At 42.2% G+C, this 21,636-nt stretch overlaps 2 protein-coding genes and 1 pseudogene across 2 annotated transcripts; all 3 read right to left on the reverse strand.

The window, feature by feature from the left end:
- LOC108636620 (interferon omega-1-like) lies at positions 6,492-7,117 on the reverse strand. The gene has a single exon (XM_018052804.1). The coding sequence runs from the start codon at positions 7,077-7,079 to the stop codon at positions 6,492-6,494; it is 588 nt and encodes a 195-aa protein (XP_017908293.1). The 5' UTR covers positions 7,080-7,117.
- On the reverse strand, positions 11,488-12,136 carry LOC108636621 (interferon alpha-H-like). Its single transcript, XM_018052805.1, has one exon. It carries the CDS (start codon positions 12,072-12,074, stop codon positions 11,505-11,507), a length of 570 nt encoding a protein of 189 aa, XP_017908294.1. The 5' UTR covers positions 12,075-12,136; the 3' UTR covers positions 11,488-11,504.
- On the reverse strand, positions 18,751-19,337 carry LOC108636622 (annotated as a pseudogene).

The raw sequence follows: 21,636 nt of genomic DNA on the forward strand, positions 1-21,636 counted from the left end.
AGAGAATAAACCCCAACCACCACCCAGAGACATTTTAAGAATCACAATTTTATAGCATAGCAAAGGCATTGTAGGAAGTGTCCCTGATTCACTGTTTGGGAGAGAACCATCTGGTCAGGAATGCTTACACTGAGGTGTTAACATGGATGGAAGATAAACCTCTATTGTGCTCAAAATGCAGTTATTTTCATGTTTTCTGTTTGAGCAGCTAATATTAATTGCCTTAACAGACCAAAGTCTATAACAAAATAATGAAGAAAGTTTGCCATGAAAAGTTACATCTCAGCTTCTAGTAAAAAATGGAATATTTCGTGCCATATTAGTAAACAAGGATGTTACAGTCATCAGTGATTGCAGCCCTTCCCAGGAGCCTGTGAGCCCTGAGGGAACTCCGGAAGGAGAACACATGCCATCTAGCAGCCCTCATACTGTAGCCACTCCCTACAGTGAGCCCTGAGGAAAAGAAGATCAGGATGTGTCAACACAAGAAACTGGCCCCAGACAGCCACGGTGCAGAGCAAAGGAATGATTCCGGTCAGCCCAGACTCTTGCATCTTCCATCATAGAAAACTGCTAAATTCCTTTACTGGGCATATCTAATTTTAGTTCAGGATAATCTTTTGATGTTCAGACTACCTGCCCTTTGTTGCAAAACTTCTAGGTAACCTGGTCTTCCCCATGCCTCCTCGGGGCAGTCCTCTCAGGATGACTTAAGACGTTGTCTCCCAGGCTTGAAGTCCTAAAATTTCCCATTGAATAAAACATAACTCTCAATTTTTAGGACATGAATAATTTTAAAGTCGACACAAGGGACAGCATATACCTTCCAAAAAAACAAAAAAGATAAATGATTTATTATAACGAGGTTATTTAAAGAAGCATAAGTTAAAAAAAATAGCGTAAGTCATTTACATTTCTGAAACTTTCTTTTTTTGGAAACCCTATGTATTTTAAATATAAAGCCTTGAATTTCAGATTTTTTGTAGCTGATACAGAAAATACAATCTTGATTGCTTGCTTCGATTTGACAAACAGTAGTATTGACATAATTGATTAGAGAGTTATGAGAATCATTTTATTATTTTCTGAATTTTCTGTGAAATTTATTCAATGGGGAAAGCACACTTCACTCATCCTTTGGACAATCTCCAAGGCAAGGCAGCTATAGTCCTCCCCTTCTAAATAGCTGCTGACTCCTTGGAGGCACTTTTGGGACAACTTTCCCAAGCAAGGACAAGCTAGAAGATTGTCTATTTTCATCTTCTGCTCCAGCTCCAGACTGGCTAGAGAGTAATTTAACAAGCAGGTCTTACTCCAAACTATACTGTAGTTTTCTGAGTGGAACAGGTTTAAGATCTGGAACAGACTGAGAATCCAATGGTAGACACAGGTGGCTTGCCTAGTTGTAGTGAAAAAAAAGAAAATGAAAGCCGGTCCTGTCATGCTTGCGTGATTGATCTGATATCTCAAAACGGAGGATTTCCTGCTTTTCACAGCTTTGAGCCTAGGAGAAGCTGAAGCAAGGCATCACTAGCACCATTAGCAAATAGATTTTGCCATTCCGCTCAGTGATTCAGCGGACCACGGAGAAATGGCACGCGCTGCTGCGGTTCAAGTGAGCCCAGAGCTCCTTTGGCTGCGCCCCAGCGGCCGGGGGGGCGCACCCGTTTAGCCGTAACGCACCGACAGCGCCGCCCACCCAGCGGGACCCGCCTCCAGGTTCAGCGCCGCGAACTCTAGCGCGGGATCCACCGGGAGAACCCGGGAGTCCCCGTCGGCAGGAGCCTCGGCCCCGGGCGAGGCGCCGCCGGGGCTTAGGGAGCGCGTGGAGCCGCCGGAGCTGTGAGGAAATTTCCTTTTCGGGCCCGACTGCCCACGGCAGCTTTGCCGCGGCTTCGCTCAGAGCCTTTGGTTTCTGCAGCTGCTCCTGCGTTCACCCTCTCCTTCCTGGGAAGAAATTTAAGCCAGAGCGGTTTACACCGTGCCTGTTGATGCTGCGACTGATGGCTTGAAATCAGAGCATGTCGTGGTATGTTTTCAGATTCAAGGTTGTTTCTGGGGGGAAAAACTAATTCAGGGAAAGGGGACAGGCATCTACAATCTGGACAGGTATCTACGAAGTAATGGGGTCCCCCAGTCCTGCGAGTGGAATGACTTAGGGACACGGCTGATGCCCCGCTCAAACTTACTGGAGCCCGAGGCAGAGGTAAGCTTTGTTTCTATAGGCTTCCTTTTATGATTTTTAATGGATTATTTTTCCTACAGCTTTAAATTGGTGGAGAAATATTGAAACTATTATTGAAAATATTATTAATATTAATAACCATATATTATTATAAACTATTATTAACATTAAAATGCACAGCAACATTTAAAGTATTGAAACTATTATTTAAAATACTATTAATGATTAACATTGAAATTTTAAATATTGAAGCTATTATTTATTAATAGCTGCATAATTATTATACACTGTCAATTATTAATATTCAAATTCACAGCACCTTTAAAAATTTACGTTTTATTTATACCCAAACCAGAATTCATTATACTTTTTTCTTCGTTCTAATAAAAGGAAACTAATCAGTTTTCAAAATATGCCTCTTTAATTATTTTGTCATTATTAAGAATTGCTATTTTGACATTTTTTGTGGTTTTAAAGAATTTTTAATTAACTTCAGCTCACTGGAATTTCTTTTGCAACATCCCACTGTGACTAGTATTTGCTATAAATTTTCAAGGTCACTTCTGATTTTACTTAAGATTGTACGAAATCGAATTTGTGAGTCACTTGGGAAGATACAAACACAAAACTGATTTTATATTACAAATTACTGATGTTGCATCTTGCTTGTGTGTGTGTGTGTCTCTGTGTGTGTGTGTGTGTGTGTTAGTCGCCTGGTCATGTCCCACTCTTTGCAAGACCATGGATTGTAGCTCGCCAGGCTCCTCAGCTCACCGAATTCTCCAGGCAAGAATACTGGAATTGATGCTATTCCCTTCTTTAGAGGATATTCCCAACCCAGGGATTGAACCCAGGTCTCCGTATTGCAGCAGGATTCTTTACCACCTGACCACCAAAAAACCCCACATCTTGCCTGAAACCACTTAAAATGAATTTCTGCAGAACCTAAATCATCAAAATACGTAAGAGCCAAGTCAGTGGCTGCATTTTGCATATCAGATGTATTTACGTGAAAATAAAGTTCCTTTGTTAAATACTCAAAATGTGAATGCGCTTAGTTTAGATTTTCATATTCATATCTAAATTTCAAAGTTGAAATCAGGACGTCTATAATCTAACTTTTAAAATATGCTTATAGCCCATAATAATTGATACTTTCATCCAGTTATTCCTGCATTTCCAATCTCTAATTCCTGTTTTCCCATTTATGTTCAAGTTCAGAAAGTGCGTTCATATCTATCCCAAGCATTTACATTTATTAACATACTTTCAGGGCTTCCCAGGTGGCTCAGTGGTAAAGAATCCACCTGACAGTGTAGGAGCCACAGGAAACAGGGGTTCAGTGCCTGGATTGGGAAGATTCCCTGGAGGAGGAAATGGTAACACACTCCAGGATTCTGGGTGGGATAATCCCATGGACAGAGGAGCCTGGTGGGTAAATCCATGCGGTCGCAAAGAGTTCAAGCAAGAGTTGAATACCACTAAGCGTGCGGGCAACATACTTTCAAACTTACTGTGTTTCATTTGTTGTAAGCAACATGGTAGGCCTCCTATGAGTAAGCTGTTTTGTTTTTGTTTTGTTTATTTATTTGGCTGTGGTGGGTCTTAGTTACTACTTGCAAGGTTTTCCATCATCCTTGCAGTGTGATCTTTAGTTTCGCCTGTGAGACCTAGGATGAAACCGGGCCCCCTGCACTGGGAGCTCAGAGTCTAAGCTACTGGACCACCAGCGAATTCCCCGAACAAGCTGTTTTATTTACAGAAGGGTTTATGGAGGGTTTTAGTAGAGCTTTATAAACTTTTACCATTTGGTTTAAAACAGCATCCTGCCAAATTAAACTGTATGAAAATCCTTTAGATTTTAGCACAACATGCATTGTCACTTGATACTATATCTTTTACTATTTGGCAGACATCTTTGTGTGTGAAGTGCCATGATTGCACATGACCTTGATATCCATCAGATGTCTATTTATGTTTTTAGTATGGATTTTAGATTGGAAAACTGAAAAATACATTTATCCTCTGTACAGTACTACAAAAGCTTATCATATGTCAAGTCACAAAAGCAATATGTTGATGATTGAACTAGAACTATGAGTTGAATAGGGCACAAATTTAGCATAATGATTCTTGAGGGAAATAATGAATGGTTCATCGTTGCATGCGCTTCTCTGTCTTTCCACTCTGACAAGTCCACCACAAAGTGATATTATTTACAAAAATGAGAAATTGCTATGTTAGCCAAACAGTGATTTAAAATAGTAAAATATTTAAAATACTCATGTTTCTGTCATTTCCTACATTCTTCAAAATAACTCTCAGAAAACATATTGCAAAAACATAAAAAAACATGCACAGAGATAGTAAGCTACACTTTCCTCAAAGTTCCACCTTATTTCTCTCCTCTGCTTCACAAACAAGTTTGCAAAATCGTTGTCTGTACACAGCACCCTTAATCCCCCTTCCTCTTCACTTACTCCCATCTGGTTTCTGCCCCGTTAATTCTGCTAAACCAGATCCTGCTACAGTCACTGGTGGCGTATGTTTCAGGGCCGCTGGCACAGTTCAGTCCTCACCCACCCTGCAGGCCCCACTGTGTCTTTGAAGCACACGCCTTCCCTTCAGTAGTCTCTCCCCTGGTCATCCTTGTGTCCTTCTCGCTGCCCTGCCCCCTGCCTCAGTGCCTGTTGCAGACTCTCCTCTGCCTGACCCTTAAACACTGAGGGTCCTCTTCTCATTGTCTATTCTATTTATAAGCGACCACATCCATCCCCATGTCCTTATTACCAGACTCACAACGCTGCTGCTGCTGCTAAGTCACTTCAGTTGTGTCCGACTGTGTGACCCCATAGATGGCAGCCCACCAGGCTCCTCTGTCCCTGGGATTCTCCAGGCAAGAACCCTGGAGTGGGTTGCCATTTCCTTCTCCAATGCGTGCATGCGTGCTAAGGTGCTTCAGTCGTGTCCGACTCTGTGCGACCCCATGGACAGCAGCCCACAGGCTCCTCTGTCCACGGGATTCTCCAGGCAAGAATACTGGAGTGGGTTGTCATTTCCCTCTCCAAGACATACAGTAAAGAATTTCAAATCAGCACTTATACCCGTGGCATTTGTTTATTGTAGACCCACTTGGCCAACAGCCATTCAGGCTTCTACAATTACATACCTCTCACGTAAGACTGAGAGATTTCACTTTCACTTTTCACTTTCGTGCATTGGAGAAGGAAATGGCAACCCACTCCAGTGTTCTTGCCTGGAAAATCCCAGGGACAGAGGAGCCGGGTGGGCTGCTGTCTCTGGGATCACACAGAGTCGGACACGACTGAAGCAACTTAGCAGCAACAGCAGCAGCAGCAAGTACCATAGCAAAGGTATCCCTCTTTTTTTCCCTGAAAATTACCTGTAAAAGTTACTGTAAGTATCTTCTGATGTGAGAACCCAGTTTTCCATTACTTATTTTTGGATTTTTTAATATAATTGAAATTTTTAAAAAATACATTATTTTTATGTATCGTTCTCTATGAGACTGAAAGTTTCAACATAGAAGGTACTAAATTAGATTTATTTATCAGTGTTTCTTAAGGCAATTCCACCATCTGCCACTTTGATACTCAATTAATACATGTGACGTGAACTGAATGAATGAATGAGTAGATAAGTGTTACCATCAATTACTCACTTTTGTTTAGAATACTGAAGATTGAATTTAGTTGTTAAGAATAAACAGACTCAGTGTCTGGATTTCTACACAGAGACCACTGCACAAATATGTTTCCAGTGAGGCAGTGGAGATCTTCACCTGTGGAGATTTCTTTCATCAAAACACAGGATTTTCTACGTAAATGCTCATTGCTGGATTAGTTCATTTTGTGTTTATTCAATCATTCAGTAAAAATATGTTTGGAAATGCCATCCACTAAAAGAGAGCAGAATAAATTCGATCTCACACACACAAAAAGAAAACTAAAAGAGTTTGATAAGAATTTAATAAATAAAAAAATTATATTTAATGAAATGGAAAGCTGAACATATATCCTAAATCTTAATACAATGTGAAGGCAAATATCCTAATATGAAAATATAAATATGACAAGTATAAATAAATAATAAATAACTCAGGGAAATAATCACTTAAGGACTGATGACCCTAGAGCTAAGTTTTTAACATCCTTGCTTAAGACTACAAAATATATGCTTAAGTAATTCAGTAAATTTTGTGACTAAAGCAGAAATCAGAAACTTCTGAAATGACCACAGGTGAGTGTGCAAGGCTGATGTGACATCTTAGTGAGTGAGAGTTCTTTCAAGGTGAGTTCAGATCTCCACCCATCTTTCTTAACCTTTCTTGCAAGCTGGTTGATGACGAGAGGGCTTTCATCATCTCCACTCTGAGGATTTCCCAGGCGCAGTCGCTGTATCCCTTCTCTTGCAGGTAGACATGGATGCCCTGGAAGTACCTCTTCACAGCCAGGGTGGGGCCCGTCCTTCCCAGGGCAGAGTCTTCCTCTCCCATCACCTGCCCCAGGCAGGCGTCCAGGTCGTCCAGCTGTTGATGGAGTCCAGTGCGGAGCTGCTCCAGGAGGGTGGTGTCCCAGGCAGCAGAGGTGCGCTCTGTGTGGAAGAGGTTGAAGCTCTGCTGGAGCATCTCGTGGAGCACAGAGATGGCCTGGGCCTCCTGGAGCTGGTCACCCTCCACCATCTCCTGGGGGAAAGCGAAGTCTTTTCTGTCCTGCAGACAGAAGCGAGAGGAGAGTCTCCTCATTTGGCCCAGGAGTCTGAGGTTCTTCCTGCCAACCAGCATGTGGTTCTGGGACAGGTCACAGCCCAGGGATCCTTCTGGGCCATGGCTGACCAGCACCAGGGCCATGAGTAGAGAGAGCACGAAGGCCATGGGGAAGATGCAGCTGCTGCTGGGCTGACTGAGACGGCGTCTGGTGGAAACTTGAGGTAGGTTCTCTGATGCCAGGCTTTCTAAGTGAGGCCATTAAATAGGGAACATGGTAGTTTTCATTTTCTAGTCATTTCTCTACACTTTTACTTCCTTTTTTGATTTTCATTTATGTATTTACAATATGATCAAATAAAATGACATCAATCTAAACTATTAATATTATGTATTTCCCAATAACTTCCTATGTGCCCATCCAAATGGATATTTATCAATCAAATGAGAAAGGTCTTTTTCTTAACTCAGGAGTAATGTCTGTTTGTAGTTACACACATTATTGCTTTTTGTCTCTCATGCATAAATGTTGCTCTCCTCTTGTCCATAAACACATCTGCCGCCCTGATCTTAGGCTCCACTTTTCCCTCTTACTTTACATAGGAAACCAGGCTCCCTCAGCTCTGTATTTCTGTATTTATAAAATATTTACCAGTTCACTCTGGTAATTAAGCTCTTTGAAATAAATGATGTTTGTCTTTAGTGTTTGATTTAGAGAAGATTCTGAATATTATGAGTCCATGAGCTCCCCCCATGTTTCTCTTCCTTCTAGAACACGTTCCTGCAGGTCCATGCGGTTGTGCTTCAGGGAACCATGGAGTCAGGACTATTAGAGACATGACGCTTTCTTTCCACCATTTTCATACCGGAGACCTGTTGTCCTCCACTGGCTGGGCCAATACCTCCAGAAGAATCCTGGTTCTTGTCAGGGAACATGGGTGAGGAGACTAATTCCAGGATGATTGTGTTTCCCCAGCAGCACCTCACTCTCAGGGAGAGATCACATGGAGCCACCCCCTGTCCTCCGGGTGACAGCGTCCCCTTGCTCACCTGCTGGACTCCCTCCCTGCAGACAGGCTCACCACAGCCTGAGGATGCGAAAAATCTCCTTTCTGTGGAGGGCTTGTTTACTTGTTGGGAAAATGGATGGTCTTCCTAAACCCCCACCTTCTCCTCTGGAATGTTTGTGTGAAGGACCCGCGTTCCCAGTGGTGACCCCTCTTCTCCTGGCCCATATCCCCAAGTGTCCTAAGTGTCAGTATTGCCCACATGCTGAGAGTAGGGTGCATTTGTGCAAGTAGACAGAGGAATTATCCAACTGCCATTATGTTACGTTTAGTAGAGAGATAATTTTCATTTTACCAAGTGTGGATTGTATCATTCAACTCTCCTAATTTTATGAACATGTGTGATGTTCAGAGTTTCTGAGTTGGAGGAATTAGATTCAGTGGTGTTGCTGTCTCTCATCAGAAGTTTATGTCACAGAACCCAGTGAGCTTCAGTTGCTCCTTCAGTCAGTTGATTCCACTGGGCTGCTTTGTTCCTCTGTCTCTGTCTTCCTCTGAGAATGCAGGGCAGTGAGACTCGCGCTACTCAGTCGAAGGAAATAGCCTTCTTTCTTTGCTTGTGGGTGATTCTTCAGTTGAAGTTGTTTTAATTTATATTGACATACTGGACAAGATTAGTCTCACTGCTCCTGCTCTAGTCCTAATTCATGATGAGGTGAGATCAATAAAAGGAAGTAAAGAAAGCCAGAGGGGCTGTACTCTATCATTTTCAAGGCTTTAGATTTTTTTGTTTTTCTTTGCAACTTTCCTAGAAAGTAAAATTCGAGATGAGAAAACAAATGTAGACCAAAAAAAAAAAAAAAAAGAAATGTAAATCTGAATGTCAGGAATATGAAAAAAGGGAAGTGGCTTTCCCCGACACAATGACGTATTCTGAGTTAGCAAACTTCAGTGCAGCAGAAGTTTGGCTGGGACAGAGCTGGGTCTGCCAGAAACTCAATGAAGGAAATGTTCTGGGTCCGTTGACTGCCTTTTGCTTTGCAAGATCAGTTACCTCATTTTTCTTTCATTTAATCCATGTAAGATCAGTTTCAGGAGAGAAGGAAGAAGTCACACCCATCAGCTCATAAGAAACTGATAAGCAGAACCTCAGCTGGTATAACACTAACCCTCTCTGGCAGAATCGTGGGGACCAGCCTTGCTGAGCATCTGTCCTGGTGATAAATCCACTCAACAATGAGAAGATGCTTTGTGAAAGCTAGAATTAAATAAAAGGGAATCAGATAATTATAAAGATCCTTGTGTTAATCTGGGTAATAGTAATCATAATATTAGCAAGTAATAACTGAATTTTGTTTGCTACTAATGGACTTGCCATTTTAAGCTCTTTAAAATATTAACTCAGATCTCTCATTAACCCTATTTGGATCACACCATTTATACAACTGGAGAGAAATATAAATCTGGAGCATTGAACTATTCCCAATGTACCAAATACAAAGGTACACCTAAGGAGCTTTACAATGATTTGTCTGAACAAGCCCATTAAAAGAGTGAAGGGTTCAAATGAACATGATACTGGGAAACCAACAAAATAAGTTAAAGGAGGAGAATGAGATGACAAAAAGCCCTTAAATCCCCTGCAAATGCTAAATGGCTTTGTAGGGCAATAAGGGAGGTGGTCTTTGGTCTAGAGAAATCTCTTTAAGGTCTAATCAAAACAAACAAAATTGCTCTTGAGTAGTTAGAGGGGTATAGATTTTTCTGTTAATTGAAAAAAATAAATCAATGAGTGGGACTTTGCTACAGGTGAGGATAATCAAAACAAACAAAATTGCTCTTGAGTAGTTAGAGGGGTATAGATTTTTCTGTTAATTGAAAAAAATAAATAAATGAGGGGACTTTGCTACAGGTGAGGATCTGGCCCTTTCACACTGTGACCTGGATTCAGTCCCTGGTATGAAAAAGGACATCCCACAAGCCATGAGGCGGTAAATCTAAGATTTTATGAGTGATTTCTTCAATGAGATATAGTAAAATCACTTTATTAACCCTATAAGAGCTGACCCCTGGGATCTTTGTATTTTAAATTCTTGACTTTTCTGTGAGTTTAAGAACAAAGGAAGAGCATCAATTTCTAGCCACATGAACTCTGACTTTTCTCCTTTAAGATGACAGCTAAACTGTCACTTGGCATCTTGTTCTACAGGAATGAAGTCATTACCCATTGTGTTCCCTGGCCTCCAGCAGGCTCTGATAGAAGTTCAGGGTGGAGATCAGGAAAGAGGCACTCTGTGCTCTGGGAAACTAACACAACAGACCAGCAGAGAGTTAGATAATTTTCCTGAGAAAAAGTTAGGAACCGTTTTTGCAACTTCTCATAGGTAGAAGAGCACTACAGTCATTCATGGAGATACCTGTTCCTGCTGACTCTCAGCCACCTTCTACCAAGTGATGGCGTGTAACCCCTTTACCACAATCACATTTATATACTGACCCCTCTAAAACCTTGAAGCAGCTCCTCAGAGCTGAGTAGACTCTGTCCTCTTGGCTAGAATCCTCAGTAAGTCCACCCAAAAAACTGAACTCCCGGCAGTCATGTTGCCAGTATTTTTTCAGTTGACAAGAATCCTTTGTGGTGTTCCCTCCCTTTTAAGTTTGAGGTCATAGGACTCAATTTTAAGTCCTTTTCTCATTTTATACTCTTTTCCCATTTGATCAGTTTTTCTGTTTCATGCTTTATATTTAATGGAATTGCTTGTAAATTGCCATCTCCAATATCCAATGGACATTTGCACTGATATGTTTACTAATTACCTATAGTAGCTAACTTTTTATATCCTCCACAGCTTGGTCCATATTCTACTGGCAGTATTCCAATTTTCTCCCTTTTATTGTAGAACTCAACCTAACTGATATTCATTTCTGCTACTAATTAGTACTATTTTTAAAATAGTTAACATTTTAATATGAATTAAATGATTACTGATTTGATATAATTTCCTTTTAAAAAATCAAAGTTATAAAAATGATTGAATTAGTTATGTTTTTATCTAGGTCTTGAGAGCGACACGCAACCTGGCTAAAGGAAGTGTATTTTTCATTCTAATCTGCATATAAAAAAATGGGTCAAGGACTTGTGAAATAAATTCTTTAATCAAGTTGTGCAATTAGCTTGGTGTTTCTTTTTTAAAGAAAAAAGCAAAGGATGTGTTTTAATAGTAAAAACTTAATGAACGAGAAAAATTATAAGCTGACTAAATATAAAATATGTATTTTCCCTTAAGCATACATATATAATATTATATGAACAAAATAATTTAAGTAAATATAAATAGATAAATAAATATTAAAGTAGATAAATGTCCATGTAGATAAATAAGTAGATAGATCAGCTTGAGTATCTGTGAGGGAGTAGTTCCTGTAGAGTAGAACATGTTATCCTTTAATATTCCTGAAAACCTTTGACAAACTGAATCAATTCAGGCCATGATGACAGCAGAAATGAGTCTTCCACGTGGCAGCGCAGGAGGAAGTGTGGTCTGTTGGTCCGTGAGAATCACTTCCATGTTGAACCACGTGTGTGTCAGTCCTTGCTCCTGAATCTCTCCTGCAAGTTTGTTGAGGAAGAGAAGGCTCTCATGACTTCTGCTCTGACAACCTCCCACGCACAAGGGCTGTGTCCCTTCTCTTGCAGATAGAGAGTGACTCTGTGGAAGTATTTCCTCACAGCCAGGCTGGAGACCTCCTTGAGCAGGGGAGCCCCTCGCAGCCCCTCCTCCTGCCTGAGACAGGCTTGCAGGTCAGTGAGCTGCTGATCCAGTGCAGCGCGGAGCTTGTCCAGGAGGCTCTGGTCCCACGCGGCGGCCGAGCCCTCTGTGCTGAAGAGCTGGAAGGTGTGCTGGGTCACCTCGTGGAGCACAGAGATGGCTTGAGCCTTCTGCAACTGGCTGCCACCCAGCGCCTCCTGGGGGAATGCGAAGTCTTTTCTGTCCTGCAGGCAGGAGGAAGGGGAGACCCTCCTCAGTTGTCGAAGGAGCATCAGGACCCTCCTGTTGGCCAGGCTGTGGGTGTGAGGCAGGTGGCAGCCCAGAGAGCAGATGGCGTTGCAGCTGAGCAGCAGCAGGGCCAGGAGTAAGGACCAGGCTGGGGCCATCGGGACCTTGCAGATGCTGCTGGCCTGGGGCGGTGGGTGACTCTGTGAACCTGCTCTCTAGGTTCCCTGAAGCCCTTCCTTCAAGCCTGTGTGTTAAATAGGAGCCCATGGGTTCCATTTTCTGAAAGTTCCCTCTTACTTGCTACTTTTGTTTTTGCTTTTCAATTTGCACTCTCCAAATGGGTTAGGACAGTGTTTCGCAAACATTCTTTTCATTATTGCCTTTCCTTCCTGAAAAAATCTCTGAGATTTTCTTTTTTCCTAATCACCCCACCATGAAATTTTGACAACACAATTATGCTGTGGATCCATCTTTGTACTCCATGCATATCTTTATACATGGAAAAACAAAGTGCAAAACTCCTTGTTGTGTTCACCCTAGGGTTAACAATGCCATAAAATGAATGGTGTACATTACATGTAAAAGCTGTTGAATTTTATTTAACTTTATGAATGAGTTTGCAGAATGACTTTTAATGGAGAATATGTATTTATACAAATAGTAATGTACCAAATTACATATTCATATGAAATTCATATAAAAATATATAATAATACCACAGTATAGATAGACTTCTTTCAACACTCAAAATCATTGAAAATCTTAGGCTATTTTCTTCATATTTATTTTGAAGTACTTTGAACTGTGTTTCCTTTCAGAAATCAATTTTTAATTCCCTGTCTGCTGAATATTCATCTCAATTTTATAACATTTTTTTCTGTTTAGCTGTTCACATACTTATGGATGTTCTTAAAAACTTTGATAGGAATAAATAATAAAATACCATGATACCAATCCAATGGAGGAGAGTGAAGAGGAACTAAAGAGCCTCTTGATGAGGGTGAAAGAGGAGACTGAAAAAGCTGGCATAACACTCAACATCAAAACACCTAAGCTTCTGACATCTATGCCAAATAGATGGGGAAAGAGTGGAAACCGTGACAAATTTTCTTTTCTTGGTCTCCAAAATCACTGCGGACGTTGACTGCAGCTACAAAATTAAAAGACACTTGCTCCTTGGAAGAAAAGCTATGACAGAACTAGACAGCATGTGAAAAAGAGTAAACATCACTTTGACAACAAACGTCAGTATAGTCAAAGCTATGGTATTTCCAATGGTCTTGTATGGATGTGAGAGGTGGATAAAGAAGGCTGAGTGCAGTAGAATCAATGCTTTCAAATTATGGTGCTGGAGAAGACTCTTGAGAGTCCCTTGGATAGCAAGGAGATCAAACCAGTCAAGAAATCAACCCTGAAAATCATTGGAAGGATTGATAATGAAGCTGAAGCTCCAATAAGTAAGTAAACGTTAGTTGCTCAGTCGTGTCTCATCTTTGTGACCCCATGGACCGTAGCCAGCCAGTTGCTCTTCTGTCCATGGAATTCTCTAGGCAAGAATACTGGAGTAGGTTGCCATTCCCTTTTCCAGGGATCTTCCTGACCCGGGGATCAAACCCGAGTCTCCCGCACTTGCAGATACATTCTTTACCATCTGAGCTACCAGGGAAGCCCTGTACTTTGGCTACCTGATGTACAGAGCCAGCTCATTGGAAAAGACCCTGATGCTGGGAAAGATTGAGGGCAGGAGGAGAAGAGGGCGATAGAGGAGGAAATGGTTGGATGGCATTACCAACTCAGTGGTTATGGATTTAAGCAAACTCTAGGAGATAGTGAAGGATAGGGAATCCTGGCGTGCTGCTGTCCATGGCGTTGCAAAGAGTCAGGCAGGATTGAGCACTGTATTTAGCAACTCAAAAATAGCAATAAAATATCCTTCCCTTGAGCCCTGGACAGTGCGCTTCTCCAGACTGCTGTAGGAGGGCCAAAGAGCTCTTTTTCTCGGGTTCCTTTGGGATGCCCACTTTGGAGAGTTTGCAGTTCTGGGCTCTGCAGACCATCAGGGCACAGCATCCTCAGTGAGTCTTTTGATCCTGATTTACTATTGCGGGGAGAAACTTTGTTTTCACAGTGCTGAGAGCTGAAGAGAGAGCCTTGTAGCCCTGCCAGCGACAGTATTCTCTGGTTGGAAGCTCAGAACCTTGCATTTTCCAAGCCTTCCCTAGAGCTTTGTGGTTTATTTTCCAGGAAGGATTCCATTTACTGAAGGGCTTCAGGTGAGGAGTCAGCGAATTGGGGTCGATTTTACAGATTCGGGTCCCTTCTGGCGCCATCCAGCCACAGCTCAGAGACAGGGAACCTGGTGGTGGTGATGGGACCCCTGGAAGGTGTCCAGGATGTCCTGGGGGTGAGTCAGAGCACAGCCACTACCAGCGCCAAGGACTGGGGAGCTGTTACTTCCTGCCTTAAGAATATTTATCCCTGTACAGATTAAACTAAAAAAAATATTTCCTGGCCTATTATGGATAATAAGAAAAAAAAGTTAAAACATGAAACCAACAGATTTCTTCTTGAACAAGTTGGCAGGAAAACTCAGGAATTAAGGGGAAATATTTTAATTCTCAAGGTACTGAAATTTACTGACTTTCACCAAAACATGAAGTTAAGCAAATTGGTTAATTTCACTGCCCCCTCTCTGACTGGTTACTGATTAAAGGAATGGTTCATGCAAATATTTGGATCATGCCATGGATAGGGAACAATTGGCTAAATAGTTAAATGATTGTTTAAATATCCAAGTGTTTTTCAAAATATATTAAAATAAAAATTATTTTAGGTATATTTTTCCCATTATCCCTTGGGAAGAACCAGAAGGCAGGACATTTTTCCCTGTTGCCTCATTTCTCTTGCTGTTTCCTTTCATCAGTGCTCTTAATGTCCTTTAGATGTCCTCCAGGTGGGCCATCATTCTTCTCTCTCTGATTCAGACTCTATGGTTTTTACTTGTGAGTGCAGATTATCCGTTTTCTTTCTGAAGAAAGGGATTGAGAATTACACATGACAATTTCTTCTCTGTCATGTATGCTTTGAACATGAAGTATTTACACACAACCTCAACTAGTAGACTGCAGGAGCTAAATTTGCCATGCCCTGTGTCTTGGTTCAGGCTGCTCTAACAAGGTCCCAGCATCTGGTGGCTCATCAGTGGCAGAACTTTATGTGTCACAATCCTGGGGGCTGCAAGTGTGAGATCAGGGTGCCAGCAGGGTGGAGGTCTGTTGAGAACCCTCTTCTGGGTTGCAGATTGTCAACGTCTCTCTATGTCCTCACAAGGTGGAGAGCAGAGAGGAAGCAAAGTGTCTTGTGAGCCTCATGAAGACAGTAATCCTGTGCATGAGGAATCCCCCCTCATAACCTCCTCTAACCCTAATGATTTCTCTAATATCCCACCTCCTGATATGATCGCATGGTGGGGGTAGATTTCAATATATGAATTCTGGGAACACACACACATTCAACCTGTAACATGGTAACAAGAAGATACCGAGACATTGTGTTTATTGCAGATTTATTAGAATATATTTCATTCTTGATATTTATTTGAGGATAACACATTCCTTGATGCTGTCATCCCTCATTATGGCTCATTCATCCTGAATTGATTACTAAATAAATGTACAGTGCTACTGTGAACATGATGACCAAGAACTTGCCAAATGGCACAGACTTTCAGTCTTTATAAAAAATGATGTTGACACCAACTACAAATTCCTTAGCCCTTCAAAGGGACACTTAATCCTTCCAACATAGTTGAGCCTGAGCTGTAAATATTTTCATTTCCACGAGCCACCTGCTAAGACTTGATTTGAATAAAACAACCTAATAAGAAAATGGCAAAAAAAAAAAAAATGGCAAGTCCAGGTTTCAAAATCTATTATGTCAAATTCGAAACTCCACCTCCCCATCCATACCATAAACACCTGTGCAAACTGTCTGTATTGAACCATCGCTTATTTTCCTATTTCACTAACACACATTGTGCCTTTGTTTTCCTTACCTTGCTGTTACAGTACTCTATATTTTCATTAGTTTATCGTCTACCTCCAGATTTCTAGATTAATTGAGCAATTTACAAAGTATCGTGATTATTTTATGTAATAAGCAAAATGAAATTATCAACTGGTAATTCTGAGAGTCTAAATGTGACTGACAAAATTAATATTTCTAATAATTATAAAATAATCATATTTAACTGTCCAAGATGATTCATATAGATTGCTCAATTAACCATCACCATATATTTGAGATGCATGATAGATAAGACCCTTGAGAATTATAGCTATTGCAAGAGATTGGATTACAAACATTTCGATGAGTCTCTGTAGGAAACAGGCTTCCCTGGTGGGAAAGAATCTTTCAGTGGATTAAAGAATCCACGTGTCCATGCAGGAGAGGAGTGTTAGATCCCTGGGTTGGGAAGGTCCTCTGGAGGAGGAAATGGCAAGGCACTCCAGTATTGTCTGGGAAATCCCATACAGAGAAGCCTGGCAGGCTACAGACCACTGGGTCACAAATAGTCGAATAAGACTTAGCAACTAAACAATGAGAACTGTAGAAAACACCAAGCTGACAGGGCTCTTGTGGATTTAGGTTAAAAACACTTAATGCTGCCAAATACATGAATATGGGAAATGACTGGAAGAATAGAAGACATTTACTAAGGGGTGAAACGTTAGGGATGGAGCAGAGCATCCCAGTTGCCATCAGCAGGGAGACCAGAGTTTCAGAAATTCAGCACTTCATCTGGGTCCCAGTGAAACAGCTCAGGTCCTGCACTAAGCTAAGTCCTCCAAGCGCCCTTCGCTGCGCCCCAGCGGCCGGGATGTGCACCTGAACTCTCAGTAATGGACCGGACGCGCCTCCAGGTCCAGCGCCGCGAACTCCCGCGCAGGATCCAGGGGAGAACCGAGGAGTCCCCGTCAAGAGCCTTGACCCCGGCGAGGCGCCGCCATAGCCCGGGGAGTCCGTGGGGCCTCGGGAGCAGTGAGGAAGCTTCCTTTTCGGTCCCACTGCCCAGGGGAGCTTTAATGCTGCTTTTCTCAGATTCTTAGATTTCTGCACCTGCCCCCATGTCCACCCTCCCCTTCCTAGGTGGAGATTTTGGCCAGGGCGGTTTACACCGCCGTTTATGCTGCGGTTGATGGCTGGAAATCAGAGCATGTTGTGAAGTATTTTGAAATTCAGGATTGTTTCTGTGGAGAAAGACTAATTCTTTCAGGGATTCAGGGAAAGGGAAAGGCACGTGAAGTCTGTCCAGGAATCTAGGAGATATTCAGCCCCTCCAGTGGGAAGACTTGGGGACAAGACTGAGACTGAAAAGTATTTCACTTAATATTAATATAAATGGTTAATTTCTCTTGCAATGTTAATTGGTTAAAAAATATTCAAAATTTATAGTGAAAGTCATTCAGTCATTCTTTGTGACCCCATGGATTATACAGTCCACGGAATTCTCCAGGCCCGAATACTAGAGTGGGTAGTCATTCCCTTCTCCAGGAGATCTTGGGATCGAACCCAGTCTCCCACATTGCAGGCAGTTTCTTTACCAGATGAGCCATTAGGGAAGCCCAAGAACACTGGAGTGGCTACCTAGTTCTTCTCCAAGGAAATGTTCCTGACCCAGTCATCGAACCGGGGACGCCTGCATTGCAGGCGGATTCTTATAATTTACAAGTAATTATGAATAACTTAAACTTTATAAGTCTTAAATATCAAGTTAAGATATTTTCTCTATTGATGCTTTTGAACTGTAGTGTTGGAACAGATTCTTGAGAGTCCCTTAGACTACAGGGAGATCCAACCAGTCCATCCTAAAGATCAGTCCTGGGTGTTCATTGAAGGGACTGATGTTGAAGCTGGAACTCCAATATTTTGGCTACCTGATGGGAAAAGCTGACTCATTTGAAAAGACCCTGATCCTGGGAAAGATTGAGGGCAGGAGGAGAAGGGGACGACAGAGGATGAGATGGTTGGATGGCATCACTGACTCAATGGGCGTTAGTTTGGGTGGACTCTGGGGAGTTGGTGATGGACAGGGAGGCCTGGCATTCTGGAGTTCATGGGGTCGCAAAGAGTTGGACACGACTGAGCGACTGAACTGAACTGAACTGTACTGATGACCCAGTAACTATTGTAAATAATTAATTTCAGTTTACAAAATCCCTTTTTCTCTCATTTCTTTCAAACAGGTGTCTTCCCTTGTGGCTCAGACAGTAAAGAATCTGCCTGAAATGCAGATTCCAGATTCCATCCTTGGTTGGGAAGATCCCCTGGATATGGCAACATACTCCAGTAGTCTTGCCTGGAGAATCCCATGGACAGAGGAGCTTGGTGGGCTATAATCGATGGGGTCACAAAAGAGTTCAAATTTACCTAGCAATTAAACATAAATTGGTAAAAAATTCAAGAAGTTCACCTTGATAATATTTAATAAATAAAGCAAATTACAAATTTAATGAAATAAAAATGTGAATGTATTTGTTAAATTTTAATACAATGTAAACAAAAATATTTTATATGGAAAAATAAATATGAAGAGATAAAAGAATAAATATAACAAAATAAATAAGCAAACAAACAATAAAATCAGGGCAGTCTTCACTTCAGGACTGATGCACCTGCAGCCAAAAAAATTTATATATATTCATTTACTACTGACAAAGTATTGGCTGAAATAATTCAATAAATTTTGTGACTAAAGCTGAAATCAGAGTCTTCTGAAATGGCCTCAGATGAGTGTCCAGAGATGATGTGGCATCTTAGTCAGTGAGAGTCACGTCAAGGTGAGTTCAGGCCTCCATCCATCATTCTTAACCTTTCTTACAAGCTGGCTGATGAAGACAAGGGTCTCATGATTTCCACTCTGACGATTTCCCAGGCGCAGTCGCTGTATTCCTTCTCTTGCAGGTAGACATGGATGCCCTGGAAGTACCTCTTCATGGCCAGGGTGGGGCCCGTCCTTCCCAGGGCAGAGTCTTCCTCTCCCATCACCTGCCCCAGGCAGGCGTCCAGGTCATCCAGCTGCTGATGGAGTCCAGTGCGGAGCTGCTCCAGGAGGGTGGTGTCCCAGGCAGCAGAGGCGCGCTCTGTGTGGAAGAGGTTGAAGCTCTGCTAGAGCATCTCATGGAGCACAGAGATGGCCTGGGCCTCCTGGAGCTGGCCACCCTCCACCATCTCTTGGGGGAAAGCGAAGTCTTTTCTGTCCTGCAGACAGAAGCGAGGGGAGATTCTCCTCATTTGGCCCAGGAGCCTGAGGTTCTTCCTGCCAAGCACCACTTGGTTTGGAGACAGGTCACAGCCCAGGGATCTTTCTGGGCTGTAGCTGACAGCACCAGGGCCATGAGTAGAGAGAGCACGAAGGCCATGGGGAAGATGAGGCTGCCGCTGGCTGGCTGAGACGGCGTCAGGTGCAACCTTGAGGTAGGCTCTCTGATGCCATGCTTTCTAAGTGAGGCCATTAAATAGGAAACATGGCAATTTTCATATTCTAATCATTTCTATACACTTTTACTTCCTTTTTTTGATTTTTATTTGTTTATTCTGAATATGGTCAAAGAAATTGTCATCAGTCTAAACTAGTAATTTTATCTATTTCCAAATAACCTCAAATGTACCCACCCAAATGGATATTTATCAATCAAATGAGAAAGGTCTTTGTCTTACATCAGAAATGATGTAGCTTTCTCAGCACAAACATTACCACTCTTTCTCCTTCATGTGTAAATGTAGCTCTTCTCTGTTCCATGAACACATTTTTGGCCCTGATCCTAGGCTCAATTTCTGTTTCTTCCTTTACTTAGGAAGGCAGGCTCTGTATTTATCAGGGATTTACCAGGTCACTCTAGCAAATAAACTGAAACAAAGGATGGGTTTTCTTTATTGTCTGATTTAGAGAAGAGGCTGATTATTATGAGTCCATGAGCTCCCTCATGTTTCTCTTCCTTCTAGAACACGTCCCTGCAGGTCCATGTGGTTGTGCTTCAGGGAACCACGAAGTCAAAACTATTACAGACATCACGCTTGCTTTCCACCATGTTCATACTGAAGACCTATTGTCCTTTGCTGGCCCAGCCAATACCCCTACCAAGAATTCTTGTTCTTCTCAGATAATATGGGTGGGGAGATTCTGATTCCAGGATAATTGCATTTTCCCAGCAGCACCTCACTCACACAGGAGAGATCACATGGAGCCACCCCCTGTCCTCTGGAGTGACAGAGTCCCCTTGCTCACCTGCTGGACTCCCTCCCTTAGGGCAGGCTCACCACATCCTGAGGACTCAAAAATCTCCTTTCTGTGGAGGGCTTGTTTACTTGTTAGGAAAATAAATCGTCTTCGTGAACCATCAGCTTTCACCTGCAGTGTTTGTGTGAAGGACCCTAGTTGTCAGTGGTGACCTCTTCTTCTCTGACCCGTTTCCCCAGGTGTCCAAAGTTTCAGCAAAGCTCAGTCCTTGAGAGCAAAAGTTCATTTGTGCAAGTTGGTGGAGGGATTTCCAACTGCAATTATTTTGCTTTTATTAGATGAATAATATCTGCCCGGCTAAGTATAGTTTTTATTATTCAACTCTTTTACTTAAACTGTTCACTTGTTCTGCTCAAACTTTCTGAGCTGGAGGATGGAGATTCAGTATTGCTGTTGTCTCTTGTTGGAAGCTTATGTCACGGAATCTAGTGAGTTATAGTTGTTCATTCAGGCAGTTGATTCTACCAGGCATCTCTGTTCCTCTGAGAATGCAGGGCAGTGAGACCCAGCCTACTTGATCAGGAGAAATAGTCCTGTTTCCTTGAGTGTAATTTTTCCTTTAAACTTTTTGTATTCACTTTGTGACTTATTTTGGGTAGGCTCTGGGAGTTGGTGATGGACAGGGAGGCCTGGCACGCTGCAGTTCATGGGGTTGCAAAGAGTCAGACACCACTGAGCGACTGAACTGAACTGAACTGAACTGACTGACTTATTGGACAAGATTTGTCTCATTGCTCCTGTTGCGGTTGTAATTGATGATGATGTGAGAACAACAAAGGGAAGTAAAGAAGCCAGAGGGGCTGCATCTCTATCCCTTTCAAGACGTTAGATTTTTTTTGTTTCTCTTTGCAACTTTTCTAGAAAGTAAAATTGCACAGTTTTTTTGTGGGCAACAAACAAGAAAACAGGAGTAAGTCTCAATGTCATGAATATGAAAGAAGGGAAGTGGTTTGCCCCTGACCCAGTGACGTGTTCTGAGTTAGCAAACTTCAGTGCAGCACAGCTGGGGACAAGTCTGAGGCAGAGGGAAACGATGAGGCCAATATGAACAACAGAAAGGCTGGGACAGAGCTGCTTCTTACAGAAGCTCAAAGAAGGACAAGTCCTTGATCTGTTGACTGCCGTCAGCTTTGGAAGACCAGCCACCTAATTTTTCTTTTCTTGAATCAGCATGTGGTCAGTATAAGGGGAGGAGGAAGAAGTCACACTCACCAGCTCACCAGAGACAGGCAATCAGAGCCCCAGTTGCTCAAACACTAATGCTCTCTGGCAGGGTCGACGAGACCAGCCTTGCTGATCATCTGAGTAGGTGATAAATCCTCCTGGGCAAAGAGAATATGCTTTGAAATAACTAGAATGAAAGGAAATTAAATGATTCCAAAAGAGTCTGATCTTAGTCTAGCTAATAGTAACTATGACAT

Source organism: Capra hircus, chromosome 8 (assembly GCF_001704415.2).
Source record: "Capra hircus breed San Clemente chromosome 8, ASM170441v1, whole genome shotgun sequence".
In the NCBI taxonomy this organism is placed as follows: domain Eukaryota; kingdom Metazoa; phylum Chordata; class Mammalia; order Artiodactyla; family Bovidae; genus Capra; species Capra hircus.

What these genes read in the sequence shown, in the direction of transcription:
- LOC108636620 (XM_018052804.1), bottom strand. Translation starts at nt 7,079, where the DNA reads ATGGCCTTCGTGCTCTCTCTACTCATGGCCCTGGTGCTGGTCAGCCAT.
- LOC108636621 (XM_018052805.1), bottom strand. Translation starts at nt 12,074, where the DNA reads ATGGCCCCAGCCTGGTCCTTACTCCTGGCCCTGCTGCTGCTCAGCTGC.